Raw genomic sequence first — 20,463 nt, forward strand, 5'->3', positions numbered from 1 at the left:
GTCCTAAGGCCACACATGGAGCAATTGTCATATTGAAGTCATCTGAGCCCTTGTGATCTAGCCCCGCCAATTGTAAGCACCTCACAATTCAGCCCCTGGCTGCTGAGAGAGAGTAGTCGGCCCACCCAATAAAGATAACATGAACTCACGGCAGGTTGAAGTCCCAGTAGACACACTGCGGCTTGCTGCGGTTCTCTCCCTGCAGCAGTTTGAACTCCAGGTAGACGGGGTCCAGCAGGACCACAGGGATGTCCGTACCGTTCTCGCTCCCGTCGTACACCGCGACCGTCAACACCGGGCTGTTTATGACGGGCTTGTCGGGAATGCTGCGAACAGAAAAACAATTTTACATTTAGCCTACTGCTCCACACTCTGGACCAAATGCTGAGGGAAAAAATACTTGGTAAGGAATTATAGGTCACAGGCACAAAACCCAAAAAAGTTATTAATTTCTCTGCAAAATATTCCTACTAAAACCCACAGGAAAACATCAGAATATGCAAGTAGTGCCTATATGATAAGCAAACGGTCGATACTTTGAAATTGTTTTAATACCGCTGTAAATAATTTAAAATGATTTGTGTAATGTTTTAATGGTGAAAACCAAGTGCAAACCATTTTGATTGAGTGATTGATTGATTGATTGATTGATAGTTGTCAAGAAGAAGCTGTTGATGAACATGCCACTGATCAATAAAGTAGAACACAATTTCTCTAGGAAATACATCATTTCGATCCTTTCAAATCTAAAACAACAAGAGTGTTTCTGAAAGCCACCCTCAAGATAAATAAATAAACAAATAAACAACTCACTAGAGTCCGCTGCTGGTGTCGTAACTTTTGGGCATGACCTGTCCGAGGTCCTTAAACAGGAGGGTGGCCACCACAAGCTTCCTCTCAACCTCTGTCCCAGTACCTAGCAACAACAAAAAAGAGTTACATGCATGTGCATGAACACGTATATCGGTTTAAACTATATTTGTAAGACATAAATGTAGGACAGAAGACGTATAAAAAGGTATAATTGCAGCACTTGAGGGAGTGACAGTGACCTGGATTTTCTTAGTAACTGTGAATACACCTACTGTACTGAATCCTCTCCAAAATCAACAATTCTATTGCTTCATTCATCTACTATCTTTCCTTTTATCCATCTAACATCCTTCTAAGTTCTATCTCTCCTTTCCTCTCTCCCTTACTCCCTGACTCCCTCAATCCATACCTCCTTTCCTGCTAGTCTTATCATCCCTACCTCCCTCCATTCCTCACAGGATGTGTTACGCCAAAGGACAGTTATACCGGCCATACAAGTCATATACAGAATCCATCCCTTTATCTATTCATCCCTCCCTTCTTCCATCCAAGAATTGCTCCTCCCTCCTCCCTCCAACCATCCATCTCTTTCTATCTCCCTTCAACCATCACTCCCCTGCCTCCTCACATCAATCCCTTCATTCATCCCTATATGCATCCATCCCTCCTTTCCTCTTAAGTCTTACCATCCCTACCTCCCTGCGGCACTCAATCCATCCCTTTATCTATCCATCCCTCCATCCTTCCATCCCTCCTTCATCCCTATATGCATCCATCCCTCCTCCCTACCTGTGTCTCTCCTCGTCCTGCTGATCACGTTAGTCTCCTCCTCCTGGTCCTTCCCCAGGAGGGAGGGGGGCAGCTGCACGTTCGTGCTCGAGTCAAACAGCTCGTTATCGCTTCCTTGGAACAGGTCGTCGCCGTACTGCGGCATCGCTACGCCCGTCAGGTTGTCACGCTCAAACGCTTTCACCGCCATTACTGCAAAAGAGACAGATTTTTTAAAGTCAGATTTTGATCATCCCATCTATTGAAAACAATGTTGTCCATTGCAAGTACATGTATATGACTTTCCTCGCTCCACCCAGGTGTAAAAATGGGTACCTGACTTCAGTTGGAGAGGTAAAAGCTGGTGCCGACTGTGGCCTCCATAGCAGTCTCTCTTGTCCTTTTTGGGCTTATAATACACTTTTTGCATGCTGATGACTTCTTTTGTACTGGGTCATTTGTGCTGCTGGCCCATAACCAATAGGCCCATAGATTGGTTACAGGCCGGCTACACAAACGAGGCCCAGAGAGACTGCTATGGAGGCTAGCTCACTGCCCCTAAAGCCTCAAAAAGGCCATGTTACTACCTTTAAGAAAAAAAAAAACACTGCTTGAATCTTTTATAACTTACCGACATTAGGCACCGTGATGGCGAACGGCGCCGAGTACGTATCCTCCATGTTTCGCGCCAGAGTCTCGGCGTACTTCTCATACAGACGCAACATGTCGGCCGTGCCGCTGTGAGTCCTCTGTATGGTGTTCCACCAATCCTGGTTCTTGGGTTCTAACAGGTGACCGATGCTCTCCACCATGTTCTGCAAACAAGGGTTATCAAGTAAGAATCACATCGATTTTCAATCAAAAAGACAAGAAACGATACTTCCTTTCTCTGAACAACTGTACTGATGATCTTCACCCCAATAACTTGAAAATCATACATAAGCCTTCTCACAACATGGAAAGTTACACAGATCTTTGACAGCAAGTTACTATTATTGAAATGATCCACAGTTTTTGCAGTTACATCAGATGCTATGAACACCCCCAGGCCTATTTGCTTGCTTTTAACTGTTCTGTGAGCGACAACAGCTGGAATCTGAACTCACAACCTCTTGGTTCAGAGGCAGAGTTGCTAACCATTAGATTACACACACTAACTTCATTTATAGAGGAATTCAACATTCATTTCTTTGCATCAAAACTAAAATGTACCACAAAATGTGGCAACAAACAGAACACAGACACTTGTCCTTACATTGTTGAAGTCCTGGTCCTGTGTGGCCGTCAGGTTCAGACCACCTTCCTGAGTCTCCCTCTCCAACACGCGCGACAGCAGCTGGTACGAGATGTTCACGTCGTTGCCATAGAGATTGGGCGTGTCCACTGTGGCGTTTCTCAGATCCTCCGCGATGCTCTGAACTTGTTCGCTGCTCAGTTTTCCCCGCAGTCCTTCCAGCTGGAAATAAATAATACATCTCTTGTCAAGACTTCTAAATTCCTACATGTATCTATAAGATGCTAAATATCATTAGGAGTCAAAGAACTTGTAGGGCTTGTCGTTTGGTGCAGAACAAAAAAAATTGATAGGGCTCGTGAAAAGCATTAGACCTTTTTCCAAAATATAAAATACACTTTTGATATCATTGTAGTACAATATCCAACAGAACATACATAGTCACCAAGAAAGTCACTATCTGGCTCCTGAATTTAAATGTTGTCCTTCTTTTGCTTTACATAGAACATATAGAACATAGATATTTTATATGAAATATCAAATTCTTTTCAAACCAGGAAAAATACCATTTCCTAGACTTACCGCAGTCTTGAGAGGAATGAAATTCCTGGAGGTGCAGTTGAACATGTTGGGGGCAAGCCACCCAGTCTCCTCCGAACACTGACGCTCTGCCGTACCTGGGGGACGTGAGGGGGCAAAACAGTTTGGTCTTCATTTCAAATTTGTGCTTGAAGACATGTCAAAGTTTGCCAGATAGAAGGCTGATTTTAACATTGAAAAAGGTCACCTGTATCTATTGCCTGAAAATCTACCTATTTTCAATCATACAATGTACCTATAAAATCAAAACAGTTCGTAAGCGGAAGATATCAAAAGATGATTAACTTTTTGTTGTAATTTGAATTTGAACCCTACCTGAGGCCCCACTTGGACACTCTTCACGCGACGTCAGACCAAACCTCGTCTGCGGCCACCACTTTCCTGCGGCGTACGACTTCGGACAACCGTCATAGATAACTGCAATAACATGAGTAAAAGATATGGTTATTCCCAAAGTATGGCAGTTAAACACACACTCCCAGTGGCCTAGCCCAGTGCTGTAGTGATTGCATAAAGTTGTGTGGCCCAAGGGCTACTGAAACAGAGATGGGCTCTGCCCTATGCACCATGCAGGAAGGAATTTAAAAAGAAACAGTTGTTACCTTCGCAGCTCCTGCCCGTGACCTCGGCGAAGGGGTTGTGGCAGGAGTCGCACCTGCGCCCAATCACGCCGTTGCCGCAGGAGCACTGCCCGGTCTCCTGGTCACAGTCCATGCTGTTGGACCCCTCCAGGTAACAGTCGCACGGGAAACACACCTCACTGTCCTTCGGCTGGTAATGGTGTTCCTATAAAGCAGGGGGAAAAATGCTCTTTTACACCTAAATGTAAAGTAATTTGATGGAATGATCAGTGACATTCTTTAAATTCTTGTAATTTCTAGCCACCAAAAAGTTAATGTCTGTGATAAACTGTCTAAAAGCGCCACCTTGCAACTTGTGATAGAAGGGCCAACTGTAGTGGGCAAAATACAAATTCAATGTCTTCTATATCTTAGTCGTGAAGTGCAGTACCTACTGTCTATGACAGGTGGCTCTTCTGCATTGTACTTCAACCAACACATAACAATTACACCATTACATTTTTCAGAGAATCCACTGCAATGAAATGATTCTACATTTCTATACTACTTGATACTTGATAAGGTCTCCTCAACGTTAGGTCAAGTGTCAGGGTCTCTTGCATACCATTCTTCGCCAAACCCGTCTTTTCTGGGCCACCTTTTATTTTTCAATCCAATATTACTGTAAATCTTGATTTGTCACCCGTAACTTAATTTTAGCTGATTTAACCATCACTAGTCAACAGCTAAAATTTCATCATCGCAAACATTTGATCACTAGTATTTTAGACAGTAATGTTCGTTCCCACCGTTAAAATCAAGTGCCGTGACCTACTCTATTTTCCCCCGACGGCTATATTTTCCTGCCGCTATACTAAAGTAATATACAGTACCTATATTTCTTTAGGTAAAAACTGATCTCATACCTTGCAGTAGCACTCTCCGGTGGTCTTGTTACAGTCTGGGTCGAAGCCCTTGGACTCGTCGCAGTCGCAGGGCCCACAGATGGGGTAGCCCCACCAGCGGCTCGGGCACGGCTGCTGGATCTTCTCCTCACAGTACTGACCCTAGTGGGGAGGGGGGCGCAGCAACACAAACGGTCAACCACACAGATCGATGTAAGGCTATACCTGTCTAATGACTTTCCGTAAATTTCGACACTTTTTCAAATCAGAAACCACATATGAAAGAACCAAGATATTGAATTTGCGTGGCCTGAATGTTGAACAATTGTCTTATTGAACTGAAGGAAATGCTAAACCATGTGGTAGACATGGCAACTGCCTTATCAGTGGTCATTTCTACCTGGATCTAACTGTATTTGTTGTAAAAGAGTGGTAACAATAGGCTGCAGTACTAACATCTCTCTCTAGGAGGCACTGCTGCTACAGCCCTCAGAAATAACTCAAACAGGTTGGTCATAATCATGTAAACTTTTCTTCTAACATCTGTGCATAGTAACTTCTGGTACTTGTACTTCTTAACTTGATATGCATGTGAAAAGAGAACTACAATGAGATATAGTAGTACAGGTACTGTATTATATGATATATAAAGACAATAGCAGTGAGTCGGGCATAATACAGTAGTAGGAACTCTAACCTTGTCAGGCTGTGCAAGTGTGCAGGTAGGAGAGACATAGAAGCCAGATTAGTACAGAACACCAGCAGGCGCTAGGCCTACAGACAAACTCACAGGCAACATGTACCAAGCAGAGGTGAGGAACAACAGCAAACTCACAAGCAACATGCACCAAGCAGAGGTAAGGAACAACAACAGGCCTACAGACAAACTCACAAGCATCGTGCACCAAGCAGAGGTGAGGAGAGCGGAAACAGGCAACACTACACTTAAACACAGCACAGTGAGGAACTCAAGTAGTGCAAGGCAACAGTAATCTCCAAGCAGATCTATCGGGTGCAAGGCAGTAACAAAAGGACCGACAAGTATCCGAAGCCAACGGTAGTTTAGGATACTCGTTGGCCCTTTTGATACTGCCTTGCCACCGATAGGTCTGCTTGGAGATTAAGGCAACAGGTCACATTTAACATCAACTCTCAAAATTCTGCCAGGTACCCTAAGACTGAAACGCTTAAAAAAAAAACAGTGATCTTTCAATCTACTAATTAGTAATGTATGCACACTTGAGATATCTACCCAAGTGTTCAAGACATTCTTGACAAGACCTTGACGAAACAGTTTCTTGGGTACTGGCAGAATTATAAGAATAATTATTGGCATTACAGGTTTAAATTGTACAAAAACACCACAGGGTTATACACAGTAAAAAGATGCACATACAATTACAAAATCACATAATTACATGATGGTCAGGTTGAGTATTCAAGACAAAACTGTAAGGTTTAGTTCAGTTGAGTCACTCAAGTTGTATTTTACATGCACTTCAGTTAATTTAGGAGACAGGACATACATGTATACAAGACACATGTATACAGAACAGAAACGTATGACTGACCTGGTAGAGTTCGGTACACTCACAGCTGTAGCCGTGCGAGGCACTCGGCATGGCCACACAGGTGGAGCCGTGTTCACACGGGTTCAACTCACACGCAGACACACAGCCACGACCAACGTAACCTGCAAGGGACGGGGGAAAACATACAATTAGCTCATAGGTGTCATGTCTGAGTGCTTGAATACACAACATGTTGTCAATGTCAGTAAAAGTTATGATCCATTGTACCTGAAGAAGGACTCGGATAAAGCTATATCAAATCATTTCCTTCCCTCGCTACACCCAGTGGTTTATTCAGCTGTTATAAGATCCCAATTCAAGCACCCAAGGACAGGACATCTTGGTTGGGGCTGCACCAGTTTTAGGGAAGGGACGTAAAATTGGGGGTTCGGTCCCGTTTTCGAGGAGGTGCCTCGAGCATGTTAAAGAGGAAGGGCTTATAACCCCTCCATGTAGAAATATACCCTGCTACTGAACAAGCAAGGAAACTTGCTGCCTTACATGTATGTGCCCCTAGGCACTACAAGGGCCTGAACGAACACAACTGATAAAGCTAATCACACTTGACACGATTTAAACTTGACAATGTAAACTTGACCCTGACCTATGTCGCACTGGCAGGAGAAGCTCTCCCATTCGTCGTTACAGAAGGAGTTGCCGGGGCAGGGCGAGGAGTCACAGAGGTCGTCCACGACGCAGCCGTCCTCCACGTTGTGGCTGGTCGCTGTGGACGGGTTCAACTGGTTCCGCGCACCGCCCAGTGTGACGCCCTGGAAGGTGAATTAATGAATGAATGAAATCCGATGGTTTATAGATAACAAGCTTTACATGGCAGTTAAAAGCTGAATTGCATATACACTGTACAACATCTTATAAATTGTGACAGTTTACTCTTCTATCTTCTCATATTGAATTATAGTGACTAAGAAGCAGTTTTGTTGACTACACTGTTCTCCCTACACTGCTGTTATTTGGTTCTTGCTAAAATAAATGGGTTTACAGTAACTTTATTGACTTTGACTTTATTGAAGAAAATCCATTAGTGGTGTGCCCTAAGGCACATCACTAGTCTTCCTGGACTTCTTAACATCTTACAATACAACATCAAAATAACAATACATGCATTAACGATAACAACATAACAACACTCAATATTTACATTAATTACAGATAGCTGATTACATGTCATTTAGAAAAACTATCTAATTGGAATTAATTCAGGAATCTACTTAAAATTAAAGGTCCTTCCTTAATTGAGTAAAATCATTTGCGATACAATGACACTTTACTTATGAATCAGTTCTACACTTTATAATAAGAGCTCACAGATTCTGGCTTTAAAAGTACGAGCAGAAAGGGTGGTCTGTAGCTCTACCGGGAGCTGATTCCACGTTGAGACTTGGTACACTACGTTTCCACTGCGTGGGTTTGATGTGCGAAAGCTGTGCTCTGTGCTATACATGTACACGCCAGCCCCTGCACATCAAAGAGTTGATAACGACTGTGAACTTGTAAGATACCGCCATACCACATCCCATACTGGGGCAGGCTGGCAGCAGGCCCTGTGCATTCCTGTAGTATTACCACCCTGGGAAGGTTCATAACGGCCCATGGGGGGTAAGGGGCAACACTGAGGGACTACAGTACCATTCCTGTAGTATTACCACCAAGGGATGGTTCAAAACAGCCCACAGACAGTAGGGTGCAACATAAGGGACTATACTGTCAATGTATTTAAGTTTGCTGTTATTCAATTTCGCAGTAAGGAGAGAATGGAGTGTTCGCGGTAGGGTCCAAACTGCCATGTAGGGTTTTACTGTAAAAGAGGAAAAGTTTGCGGTGAAAAGGGCACTTTGAAAAACGCAAATCCAGGTATAAAACTGTTGGAAACATTTCCTCTTTTACAGTATTTACTGGTCTAACTGGCCGGGGCCAAACAATGATCTGTCCCCACTTCAGCTGGGGCCAGCCCATGTTTAGGTCTGGGGTTTATACAAAGAAGTTTGTAAACCTACTCCTGTCTTCTATACCAACTACAGATAACACACCGGGGCGTTGATGTTCAGATTGAGTAACGCTAACCCCCCCAAACGGTCATCAGCAATGTAAAATGGGCACACTCTCCACAAGGGTGCCTCTCAACGGCTGTATTTGACCTTGAGATTTGTTTGTAATGTTAGACGTTCTCCTGAGTCATCAGAGAAATTTGAGTCAGCGGCAAATTCTCCGGATCTGTTTGGGTATCAGGTGTCGTTGTTTGCGTCAATAATGTAAAATTATCCATCGAGTGCTGAAGAGCTGCAAACACAGTTTTCATTCCGGAAATATTTCTTTGCAGGAAGGAAACATCCTGGCTTAAATACAGAAACACTTTTTGTAAAAAGTTGTAGCAACTCCTGGCCTTGTTTCTAGAGCTTCTTTTAAAAAGTACACATTGGTAGATCTACATGTGTGTCATCTGTCAGCAACACCGGGCACCGTAACCGAATCTATCAACGAGTGCGTCTTTATCTCACTAAATTCCTCGTGAAAATGCGGGTCAGAAAGCGGCGGTTCCGACACGAGAGAGACGCGGTGTCGTGCGTAACGCCGGGTCAGGGTTACACAAAACAGCGCGAGAATGGAGAGGAATTCTAGACACGGCTGTTTTTTCCTCTCGAGGCGCTTTCCGCTCAACTGGAGGGTCCTGAGCAGCTGTCAGGGGGATAAACACTAGAGATGGCCGCCATTGTTCGTGCCGAGGGGGTAAATAGTGTCGCGTTACCTGACAGGACCCTCCCCAGACACTTAACGTCGCAGCCACAGGACTCTCTCTCCACACAACACAAAAAACACTCTCTCGTCACTTCAGTAAAAAGGTCCTTTTCATGAGGAAATATTTAGAGACAATGTGGTAAAACCGTTATGATGAAAAGGACGATAGCATCTATTAGATTTAAGTGTTTTATTGTTCTGAACAAATAATCGCAGGCACAGGACTCGGTCTCCCTCTCTACACCATACAAAAACTACACGGCTCTCTCATCGCCTCTGTAAAAGGGTCCTTTTCACAAGGAAATATTTAGAGAAAAGTGGTAAAAATGTTACAATGAAAAGGACGATAGCAAAGGTTAAATTGTTTTATTGCTCTGAACAAATAATCAGAGGCACAGAACTCTGTCTGGCTCTCCACACCACACAAAAAAACACTCTCTCATCACCTTTGTAAAAGGTCCTTTTCAAGAGGAAATATTTGACAAAGTGGTAAAACTGTTACGATGAAAAGATAGGAACCATAATTTGAATTGTTTTATTGTCCAGAACTGAAAATTTTTTTCCAAAGTTCTCAACACATGCTGTATACAGTAGCGAAGGAGTTCCAAACATTCTCTTAAAGTGAAGATTATACTGAAGTGAAAAGAAGTTCTAATGTGTACACGCGTGTACACGTGTGTACACAGATGATGTCATCAGTTTGTGCTGACTAATGGTGCACAAGGACACAACTGAAACATGAAGCAAAATTTGAACATGTCCTGTTGTTTAAGTGGTTTAACTACATTAGTCAACAGCCATAGACCACTTATTCAATCAGTACTGAAATATCCCTGTCAGACATGTAAACTTCCTTTGTTTTGGTTTTGAACTTGAACCATTGGGCCCACACCTGTTAGACTTCCCGTTTCAAGCTACAAAAATTAGCCGACGACAAACAAGGACTTAGGAACGTTGCCGAACCGTTCGTATACATACATCTGGCAGTTGGGGGTCGACCGTTTGAATTTTCGGAAAAAGAACCTTGATTCTGTCACTATGCCTAAACGTTGCTAAGGCCACACCAATTTAATTTCTTGGTTAACCGGTTTTTTGAAAAACTGTCAAATTCCAAAATCAACATGAAAACAGAATCTCAGAGGAAAGTCTGTACTTCGGTGCACACAGTTTCAGGGTGTGAACAGGGTCAGGTGCAAGTTTTCACCCCAGCCATCTGTTTTTATTTATCTATTTTTTTTGCTAAAATCAAAAAAAAAATCCGTTCACCAAGAAATCAAATTGGTGTGGCCTAACGGTCAGTTAAGTGAAGATGAACAATGCCAGACGAACAAGACTGACACCTCGAGATCTCCGGACCGTAACGCAGAAGCACAGTGAAGAGTAGTCAAGGACTGTTACCCGATTCCCACTAACGTGACTCAGAAACAAAAGCCGGCACTAGTACCCCAAGCTCTCAAGACAAAGGACATCCTTCTTCGAGAAGGACACCGCGAAGGAATGTGGTGTCTGTGTTGATCTATGTACCACGACATGCAGGTTGAAGACGTCTTATCAGTGGTTAAACACTTAAGACGGACAGAAGGTCACGGTGCCAGTTTGTCTTTATGTAGACCATTTAAGACTGAAGTGTCTTCTTTCATACTTTCTTCTCAGAGCAAAGATAGGAAGAATGAATTTTGTCTTTGTTTCCACTGACCGTTGATGTAGGTCGCTTGTTAATTGTTGGGGTGTTGTGACATTTTACTCATAAAAAGGTAGTTCAAACTATTTGAAACCCAGCCTTGTGAGAATTGCACTTTCAGTTTTTTTTTCAATCTTCTGAGAGTTGTGGAGAAATTCTATTGACATATGAAAAGAGGAATTTCTTTTTACAAAATCTTATTCTGAATCTCTCATACTCCATTCAACCCTTTACAGATGACTTTTTTTTCATACACTGCCTCTATTTAGCGAAGAAGAAAACTATTAACATCACTAGATGTCCCATTTCAAGGTTCAAGATTCAAGGTCATCTTACCAGACATTAGAAATGGAGTAGTCCACTAGAAGAAGAGGGTGGTTACCTGAATACAGCCCCTGAATCCGTTCTCCACCACGACGTTCGATCCCGTGCCCTGTTTCAGCCCGCCCACGTTCACCTTCCTGATTCGCAGCCGAGAGATCCAGTCCGATATGGTCGTGGAGTTCTGGGAAAAAAAATAAGGGTAAAAAAATTAGCTTGCTGTAGATCTATAATGCTTTTGGTATAAATGATATAGTTCCTGCATTGTACAGATATCCAATGGTATATGTTTTATTCATCCTTCTCATATCCGTTACACAGGAGCAAAATAGATCGGCTGACAAGTCTGCGAGTTTTTAATTTTTGGCAGTAGTATGCCCGGTTCTCTTAAGAACGATATTTGGGGTATTGGTTGAATAAGCAGGTCACCGAATCCTTAAAATGCGGCAGGGCAGATTTTCGAGAGAAACATGCACTGCTGCTGTTGATTTTGAAATTTGGTGACTTTTCGGCGATCAACAAATGTGGCAGAAGTCTGTCAAATGTGTGACAGTGATTTTATAGATGACCTGGCTGGTATCTTTAACCAACCAAAATGGTAGACACAAAGTCACACCAAAGCAATGATAGCTCTATTACACTACAGTGCAGTTCCCCTTACCACGGATCCGCCGTAGTCCAGGTCCACGGCCAACTCTCCTGAGTCTGTCCACCGCACCTCCACCGAGTGCCACTCTCCGTCGTTTACGCGCCGGTTGGTCATCGTTATCGTCTTCATGGTGAAGCGATACTGCAGGAACCCATTAACCAACTAACGGACAAACAGAAAAAAAATCAAATTGTCTGGATGTATCTTCATCTTACATTAACAGATATCGACATAGACATAGACTTCGCCACGAAGCTTGCATTCACCAAGTAAGGGAACGAAGTAACAGAAAAAAATGACTGTAAATGTTTGCCTTTATCTTCTTACATTAACAGTTATTTACAGAGACTTTTTCGATGACATAACCACGTAGCTTACATTTCTAGTCAAGCACCCTGGGGGGGAACTGCTGGTATTATGTGTTTGGTTCTTTCACGACTGAGGCTTTCCAATACACAGGAATGACTGTCACAGTATAACATCCCCTACAAAAATACTAAATACATAATCTACAAAAATTAAAACTAGTTGATTGTTTTTCTCACCTCCAAGTTGATGACGTTAAAATCGCCGATGTTGATCCTCATCATGAGCCCGCTGGCCTGCCGCGTACGGAACATCAGCCCGTTGTACCACGGGAGGGAGATGACCGGCAGACTCGCCACGCTGTAGTCCATCACGCTGTTACCGGAATACCTCTTTGGAGCCTGCATCGCTGTTGTATGGAAAAAGGAAACGATATCAAGTCATTCTTACACTCACTCACTCACTATCCCGTATAACGTTTTCTTAAATAGTTTATCTGTAGATACTTCCACTTCTTATGGTAAATCTCAGAATATTTTCCTACGCAAACTTATCACACCCAAAAACTATCCACATCTCCTTGCGTTGCTACTTATTTGTCTCAACCCTGAACGCTGAAAATTACAGATTTTTGAAGTGCCACGAAATTTAGGTGTTTCCAACTGAATTGAATTTTAAAGAATATCATTCCCTACTCAGCAAGAATTTTTTCCATCATACACAAAGAAACAAGCAAACTTGTTACCCACCTCTGTTACATGTCGGCCCTCCCCACCCAGTAGGACAGTTACAGTAGAACCTCTCCCAGTCGTTCTCGCACGTTCCGCCGTTGCGACAGGGGTTGGATGTGCAGAACTGCTGCCGCGCCGGGCAGCCCGCCGTGGTCCCGTTGTTGGACATGAAGCTGGCCAGGTCGACGAACTTGTTGTCGATGTAGAAGTCCTTGATGCAGCCCACGAAGTCGCGGTTCTTGACGGGGAACTGCTCCTCCAGACTGGGAAGTCCTCCCATGATCATGGGGCCGGTCAGGTCCAGCGATCTACAGGCAGACAGAAACAAGGTTTAAATTTTCATATACGCCCTCTCCTGGAGTATTCCAGCCCTGTGTGGGGAGGACTATCATTATCATGGGACTGGTCAGGCCCAGCGATCTACAGGTACGCAGGAACAAGGTTAAAATGTTTGTAGGGGAAGAACAACACATTACCTCTTGTTGGAGCTTCAAAAGTAAGTGAGTGAATGAATGAATGAATAACAGAACACCTATTGGCTACCAGAAGAACAAATAGATTCAAGAACAGTCCATTTCCCTACATGATACATCTCTTACACAAGCAGTAATAGCAAAACTTACACATTGAAGATTTTAAAATCCTTTGTAATTTGTGAAACAGTTTGTCTAAGTATCATTAGTAAACAATAGCACACAATTCAGCCCTTGGCTGCAATGTACTTGTCTTAGCGGATTAAGATCACAATAAACATTTCATTCATTCAATGAATGTTGTAGATGAGAACTCACTTCTTCCCACTGAGCTGAACGCCCTGTGCTGCACAGCTGTAGTTCCCGATGACGGAGCCGTACTTCACCGCGATCGCCGTGTCGCAGTCATCAATGCTCACAGTAGCGACCTGGACGATAAAACAATATGTATTCTTTAGTACGCTAGTCATTCCTTTAGCTTAGAAGGAAGGGGGGATATAAAATTCATAAGATTCAATGGCAGCAACAATGAAATGAATGTTATGACATGTATTTATTGCATGGGATGTTTCTTGGTTCTTCAAACCTGGATTTTGGAATTTTTTATTCTACATGTAGTTGTGCCTGGCAGAGTGAAGGATTAGAATAGGAGGACACAGTAAAATTAGATGTGTAACCAGCTATCTATCTATCTGTCTTTCTATCTTTTTATGTCTCTCTTTTTATAGAAGTCATTCAGATTTACATTTGTGATTTAGTAACAGTGCTTATAACAAGCAGATTAACATTTTCTCTGCTGTCTGATATGACAACCTTTACAACTTTTGAAATTGTACATTTTGTACCTTTGCAGCGTTAAGGTTACTAGATTGAGATATCTATCTGTATCTGCAGAGGCGGTTTAATGCATCAGCTTAACCAGTGGCATTGCTCAAATTTTTCACACCTCTAATCATCAGCTAACGCTCAGAACATCTGTATTTCCAACTGCCCTGTGCATGCAGACACTACAAACTACTGTGACCCTGTCAACAACACCTCTGCTTGGTTTGCTCTAATCAGGCACAGATGCCATTCATCAAATTTGATCAGGGGGAAGTGAGAAGCCATTGGTCCTTGCTAATTGAAATTGATGAGGGGGTTTCTCATGACAAATAAGGAGATCAGGGTGGAGCCCAAATATGGAGTTAGCCACTTGGTCCAGCCTTCTCCTAATCCCTTTTCTAAACAGGATCACTCCACATTTGCTCTGGTCGCTAATTGTGCCTAAATACCTCCAATCAACACCTAATCTAAACAAGCCGTGACCTCTAAAGAATGTAGGCAATATCTGGCTTCTACACCAGGCTCTAATCCGCCCCCCTCCCACCCCAATTTGTTCCAAGAATTTTGCTAATTTGGTTGTGTGTCACAGGCAGTTCCAGTAATCCACCAGAGAAGCTGGCAGAAAATTTCAATTGGACACTCCTGGTTAGCCATGCTTCCAGCTGCAGGATGGTCTAGGCTCTTCCCTTATCAAGGAAAAGCAGTTTTACACTTGTTAAAACTTGGATATACTACTGTAAAAGGGGAAATATTAGCAGGGATTCAATTTCGCATTAGAGAAAAAATGGAGTGTTTGCAGTGGTTTTAAGTTTGCAATTGCGACTGACATACAGTGTTTTACTGGAAAAGTGGAAATGTTTGTGATGGTTGTAATCCAAGATGAAGATGTGATAAATGTTAACATGAAACCACTGCAAACATTTCGTCTTTTACTGTAAACTACAGAGGATAGAAATGCTTCATGTTGAATTGAAAAAAAATTCGCATGAAGCGTTTGTCAGACCTTTTTTTACAGGAACTGCAAAACAACTTTTTCTCTGAATGAACAAAATATGGCCTGCATTTCAACTCAAATGTGTGCATTTTTTTGCTTTTTTTCAACCCCTCCTCTACCTTCATGGTACATCCCAAAATTGACTGTTTACAGGTGTACTTGATGACATCTCATTAAGTAAACAGCTCATAAATTTCAGCCGATGAATCCATCACTATGGTGATATCTGGGCTGTCTGCATTTGGCGACCCCGAATGACCCCAGGTGAGTTTATCGCTCCTATATCTAAAGTCTCTAAATCCTTTTGGAGACTTTTCACCAGACTTTTACAATGACTGTCTGGGGTGGACAAAAGTATTGTTAAATCTATCTAAGCGAACTAAACACACTTTGGATTATGTACAGAGCACAGGGTGGTCTAGTCAAAGTGTTGGATATGCTCTTTTTGTATTGGGCTTAGAATTGACTTGCAAGACGACTTGCAACAAAGTCTACAATGAATGTACCAAAAATATACGATGACCATTTTCTTTTACAGATGTAAATTTTACAGAAGTAAAATTTTGCTCAAGCGAACAACCTGGTAAAATATTTTCAGAAGGCAACACAATTCAATTAATTGATTTTGGGTGTTAAGAAAAATAATGCTGAACTGGGATAAAAACAGAGTGTTAGGGGAGAGCCTGTACCTTGACGGAGTTTCAGAGAGTGAAGATAATCAGATTTAAGTTTACCTTCTATGATGTCCCTCTTGTTAAAATTTGCTCAAACTCAAAGGGAATATGTTCAATGACCAAGGAAATAATTTCATGTGGCCTAACTCTGCAATTGGGTTTCCACAAATCCCTTTTCAGACCCTCTAACTGGCTGAAATTTAAAAATTCCTGTCTGGCCATCTCAAAAATTTCATAGATGAACCATTTCTTGACCGAAACCGTATGAGAATTTGACCGTGCCCAGACCAGAGTTTGACCCTACAGACCATGAGGTGGTCAGTGTGGGTCAGTGCTACTGTGCCTCCTACATGTCCAACCTATTCACACCAGGGAAGGGAAGCTGTGGTCACACTGTGGTCACAACACAGGCCGCAACACCATCTGACTCCTGTTCATTGTGGAGGAGGAAAACCACACTACCAAAAATGCCATTTCTTGTATTCTAGTTTTTTCTTACATACAGAAAAATATTACTTCATGCAAGCAAATTTTTCTGTATTCAAGAAAAAGGTTTTGTCCACGAATTAAGCAATTTTTTACTTACTGAGCTTTTTCTTGTAGTAAGAAAATCTTTCTTATAAAAATGACCTTGGTTACTGCCGGAAAGTAATTCTTGCAGTAAGATTTTTTTTCTATGTATATTCTTGATTCAGACACATGGATCTGAGGTTCTTATACTAAGAATTAATTTCTCACTTAAAGGCTGGTATTCTTGACCAAAACTTTACTGCCTAGAAATGGTTTCTTACTGCTAGCTTTTATGTTCTTACAAAAAGAATGCATTTCTCTTCTTAAGACCAAAATTCTTGATAGCAAGAACTACTTTCTTATTTCTAAGATTTAGGTTCTTATACCAACACGTCTTTTCTTACTTCAAGACCAAAATTCTTACAGCCAAGAAATCCTTTCTTCTTTTCAAGTTTTTTGTTCTTATAACAAGAATGCATTTCTCTACTTAAGACCTGCAATCTTAATACCTAGAACTGCTTTCTTATTTTCAAGATTTAGGTTCTTACACTAAGAATATTTTCCTCACTTCAAGACCAAACATGCTTATTGCTGAGAAATGTTTTCTTACATCAAGATTTATCTTCTTACATCAAGAATCCTTTTCTCGCTTCAGGGGCAAAAATTGTTATCGCCTAGAAATACTTTCTTACCTCTAGAGCTGATCTTCTTATACAAAGAATATTTTGCTCACCTCAAGAACATAATTCTTGCTGCCTAGAAAATGCTTTCTTACTTCTAAGATTGATCTTCTTACAATAAGCATACTTTTCTTGCATCAAGAGCAAAGATTGTTTATTGCCAAGAAATGTTTTCTTACTTCTAAGATTAATCTTCTTACATCAAGAGCACAATTCTTGCTACCAAGAAATGTTTGCTTACTTCTAAGATTAATATTCTTACACCAAGAATATTTTTTCTTATATCAAGAGCACAATTCTTGCTACCAAGAAATGTTTGCTTACTTCTAAGATTAATATTCTTACACCAATAATACTTTTCTTATATCAAGAGCACAATTCTTGCTACCAAGAAATGTATTCTTACTTCTAAGATTAATCTTCTTACTCCAAGAACACTTTTCTTATATCAAGAGCAGAATTCTTGCTACCAAGAAATGTTTTCTTACTTCTATAATCGATGTTCTTACAACAAGAATGCTTTTCTTACATCAAGAGCAGAATTCTTGCTACCAAGAAATGTATTCTTACTTCTAAGATTAATATTCTTACACCAAGAATACTTTTCTTACATCAAGAGCACAATTCTTGCTGCCAAGAAATGTTTGCTTACTTCTAAGATTAATCTTCTTACAACAAGAATACTTGTCTTATATCAAGAGCACAATTCTTGCTGCCAAGAATTTTTTTCTTACTTCTAAGATTAATATTCTTACACCAAGAATACTTTTCTTACATCAAGAGCACAATTCTTGCTGCCAAGAAATGTTTGCTTACTTCTAAGATTAATCTTCTTACAACAAGAATACTTGTCTTATATCAAGAGCACAATTCTTGCTGCCAAGAATTTTTTTCTTACTTCTAAGATTAATATTCTTACACGCAGAATACTTTTCTTACATCAAGAGCACAATTCTTGCTGTCAATAAATGTTTGCTTACTTCTAAGATTAATCTTCTTACAACAAGAATACTTTTCTTATATCAAGAGCGCAATTCTTGCTGCCAAGAATTTTTTTCTTACTTCTAAGATTAATATTCTTACACCAAGAATACTTTTCTTACTTCAAGAACACAATTCTTGCTACCTAGAAATGTTTTCTTACTCTTAAGACTGATGTTCTTACAAGAAGAATCTCACTCCAAGAGTTACAGTTAAAATGACATGTTGATGGCTTAATATTTCTGTAAATTGTGGAGTCTGGTATAAAAAAATGACATTGGCAAAGCTTTACAGTGTATTTTTTCAAAAATAATAGGTATAATAATAATATACATTACATACAATATTGTTGTACAAATACCAAAACTAATTTTGATACAAAGCCTACTGAAACTGAAAGAACATAAAGATTACAAATTGCTATAGATGTAATTAACATGCTATATGATTTATTACATATGATATATTTCATAATATATAATTCTTTATCGTCTTGGAAGGTGGTGTAGAGCAGCCTCATCTGACTTGGCAGTGTTAACAGATCATCATCTTCGACTATGGAAACCAAACCCTTCAAGCCCATTTCTGTTGACATTGGCATTCCCATTGGCATCTTCCAACATCTGGGGGAAAAATGAAGACTATGTCATTAATTTTTACTTTCTGAGTTGAGCTAACTAACTTCCAGCTTCTAGATGTGAAAGTTCCAACTGAATTGATTTCTTCACAAAACACATCATATGTTTTATCATTCTTTAACCTATCCTTATATATGTTTTCCAGAAACAATACGTTTAAAATAGTCCACCCCTCAGAGGTGGAATGTAATCTTCCGATGTGTGCGGATCGCTTTTTGATTAAAATCTATTAATTCATCGGCCAAAAAGATGTTTTGAGTTGGACCCAAAGAGGCTATACTTATCATTATCTCTAATGCTTGATGCTTTTGATGATTAAACCATCCAGGGGCCCTTTGACTTCTTTTTTTTTCATATGATAAATAAAGTTGAGCTGATTTTCATACAGTCGGGTGGGGAGGGGGGCACTTACCTTTTCCATACTGCTATCCAGTGTTTCCGTACAAAATTTGGCATCTGCTGCAGGCTCAGACCATGATCCCCATCTTGTATATGTTCTCTTGTACCTGGGTTTTGACTTTGAAACCGACTTGAGTCTTCAATTGATACAAAATAGAACTAGAAGTGAACAGCACTTGAAGGCATGAACTTCTCAGAGCTTTGGCCCTGCTGCCAACTGCCTGTGGCATTTGAAACCACCAATCAGGAGTTAGGAAAAGATCACATGGCAAGTGTTGCCATTGGTCAAAATTTTATGCAGATATTTGCTAGAACAATCAAGATTTTTAAAGAAAATTTAAGTTGGCTTCTATTTCTTGCAATAGCCTCATCTTAGCCGGGAAACAACCATTATATTATACGAGTTCAAATAAGAATTTCAAAGTATTTCTTGTATTTCTTAAAGTATTATTATCAAGAAAAACAAGAAATGCATTCCTCAAAGTTTCTTGATACGAAAATCAAGAACATTCAAGAATATTATTCTAGTTTTGACTCGAACTTTGTCTTCTTGTTTAAATATCTTGAAAATTCTTGTTTTTCTAAGCAGGATACCCCAAGAAAGGCAAGAAGAAAATTCTTCTATTTTCTTAAACATCCCAAGAAAAACAAGAATTTTTTTCTCAAAGGTTCTTGATACGAAAATCAAGAACATTCAAGAATATCATTCTAGTTATGACTCGAACTTTGTCTTCTAGCTTAAATATCTTGAAAATTCTTGTTTTTCTAAGCAGGATACCTCAAGAAAGGCAAGAAGAAAATTCTTCTATTTTCTTAAACATCCCAAGAAAATCAAGAATTTCTTTCTCAAGGTTTCTTGATACGAAAATAAAGAACACTCAAGAATAAAATTCTAGTTGTTACTTGTTTTCATAATTTTGAATTCTTGTTTTTTCTTACTACCAGAAAAAGAAGATAGGGGAGAGAAAAATTCTTGTATTTTCTTATACATGGCAAGAAATAGATTCTCCATACAAGAAAAACAAGAACTTTTAACTTCAATTTCTAGAAAATTCTTATGAGAGAAAATCCTTTATAGAAATTATTTCTTTATCTAAGAAAAATAAGAAAATGTTTCTTGTTGTGAGAATTTACAAGACAAGATTCTTGGAATGGTCCCTTGTGCTTTTCTTATTTATTCTTATCATTTTCATGGAAGTTCTTCATTCAAGAAAATTTGTCCACGAATTAAGTAAAAACAAGAAAACTAGAAAAAACAAGAAAAATCATTTTTGGTAGTGCAGAGTAGGGAGGCCAGACCAGTAGAGACTTTTGGATTCTTAAATCATCCGAAATGCTATCTCTTGCCTATCACCAGGCAAATTTCATTCTTGTTTTGTGCAACTTGGCCACAATT

At 40.4% G+C, this 20,463-nt stretch overlaps 1 protein-coding gene and 1 long non-coding RNA gene across 6 annotated transcripts in view; both read right to left on the reverse strand.

Moving 5' to 3' along the window:
• LOC136434498 (cadherin EGF LAG seven-pass G-type receptor 2-like) overlaps positions 1-20,463 on the reverse strand; it is an 85,739-nt gene that overhangs the window by 26,947 nt on the left and 38,329 nt on the right. For all 5 annotated transcript variants that reach the window (XM_066427321.1, XM_066427323.1, XM_066427320.1 and 2 more), the window contains exons 8-23: positions 13,685-13,794; positions 12,912-13,201; positions 12,402-12,571; positions 11,869-12,018; positions 11,269-11,391; positions 7,056-7,221; positions 6,452-6,573; positions 4,902-5,042; positions 4,018-4,201; positions 3,731-3,832; positions 3,398-3,492; positions 2,837-3,037; positions 2,213-2,396; positions 1,603-1,794; positions 814-916; positions 150-326 (exon numbers count right to left, since the gene is read on the reverse strand). In XM_066427321.1, coding sequence (XP_066283418.1) covers positions 150-326; positions 814-916; positions 1,603-1,794; positions 2,213-2,396; positions 2,837-3,037; positions 3,398-3,492; positions 3,731-3,832; positions 4,018-4,201; positions 4,902-5,042; positions 6,452-6,573; positions 7,056-7,221; positions 11,269-11,391; positions 11,869-12,018; positions 12,402-12,571; positions 12,912-13,201; positions 13,685-13,794 — 2,510 coding nt within the window. The remainder of the gene's footprint in view (positions 1-149; positions 327-813; positions 917-1,602; positions 1,795-2,212; positions 2,397-2,836; positions 3,038-3,397; positions 3,493-3,730; positions 3,833-4,017; positions 4,202-4,901; positions 5,043-6,451; positions 6,574-7,055; positions 7,222-11,268; positions 11,392-11,868; positions 12,019-12,401; positions 12,572-12,911; positions 13,202-13,684; positions 13,795-20,463) is intronic.
• On the reverse strand, positions 17,187-20,348 carry LOC136434516 (uncharacterized). Its single transcript, XR_010755754.1, has 2 exons — positions 19,081-20,348; positions 17,187-18,653 (listed from the first exon to the last, which is right to left on the reverse strand). It is a non-coding gene; the product is annotated as an uncharacterized lncRNA (long non-coding RNA).

This window comes from Branchiostoma lanceolatum, chromosome 5, assembly GCF_035083965.1.
Source record: "Branchiostoma lanceolatum isolate klBraLanc5 chromosome 5, klBraLanc5.hap2, whole genome shotgun sequence".
Classification (NCBI taxonomy): Eukaryota; Metazoa; Chordata; class Leptocardii; order Amphioxiformes; family Branchiostomatidae; genus Branchiostoma; species Branchiostoma lanceolatum.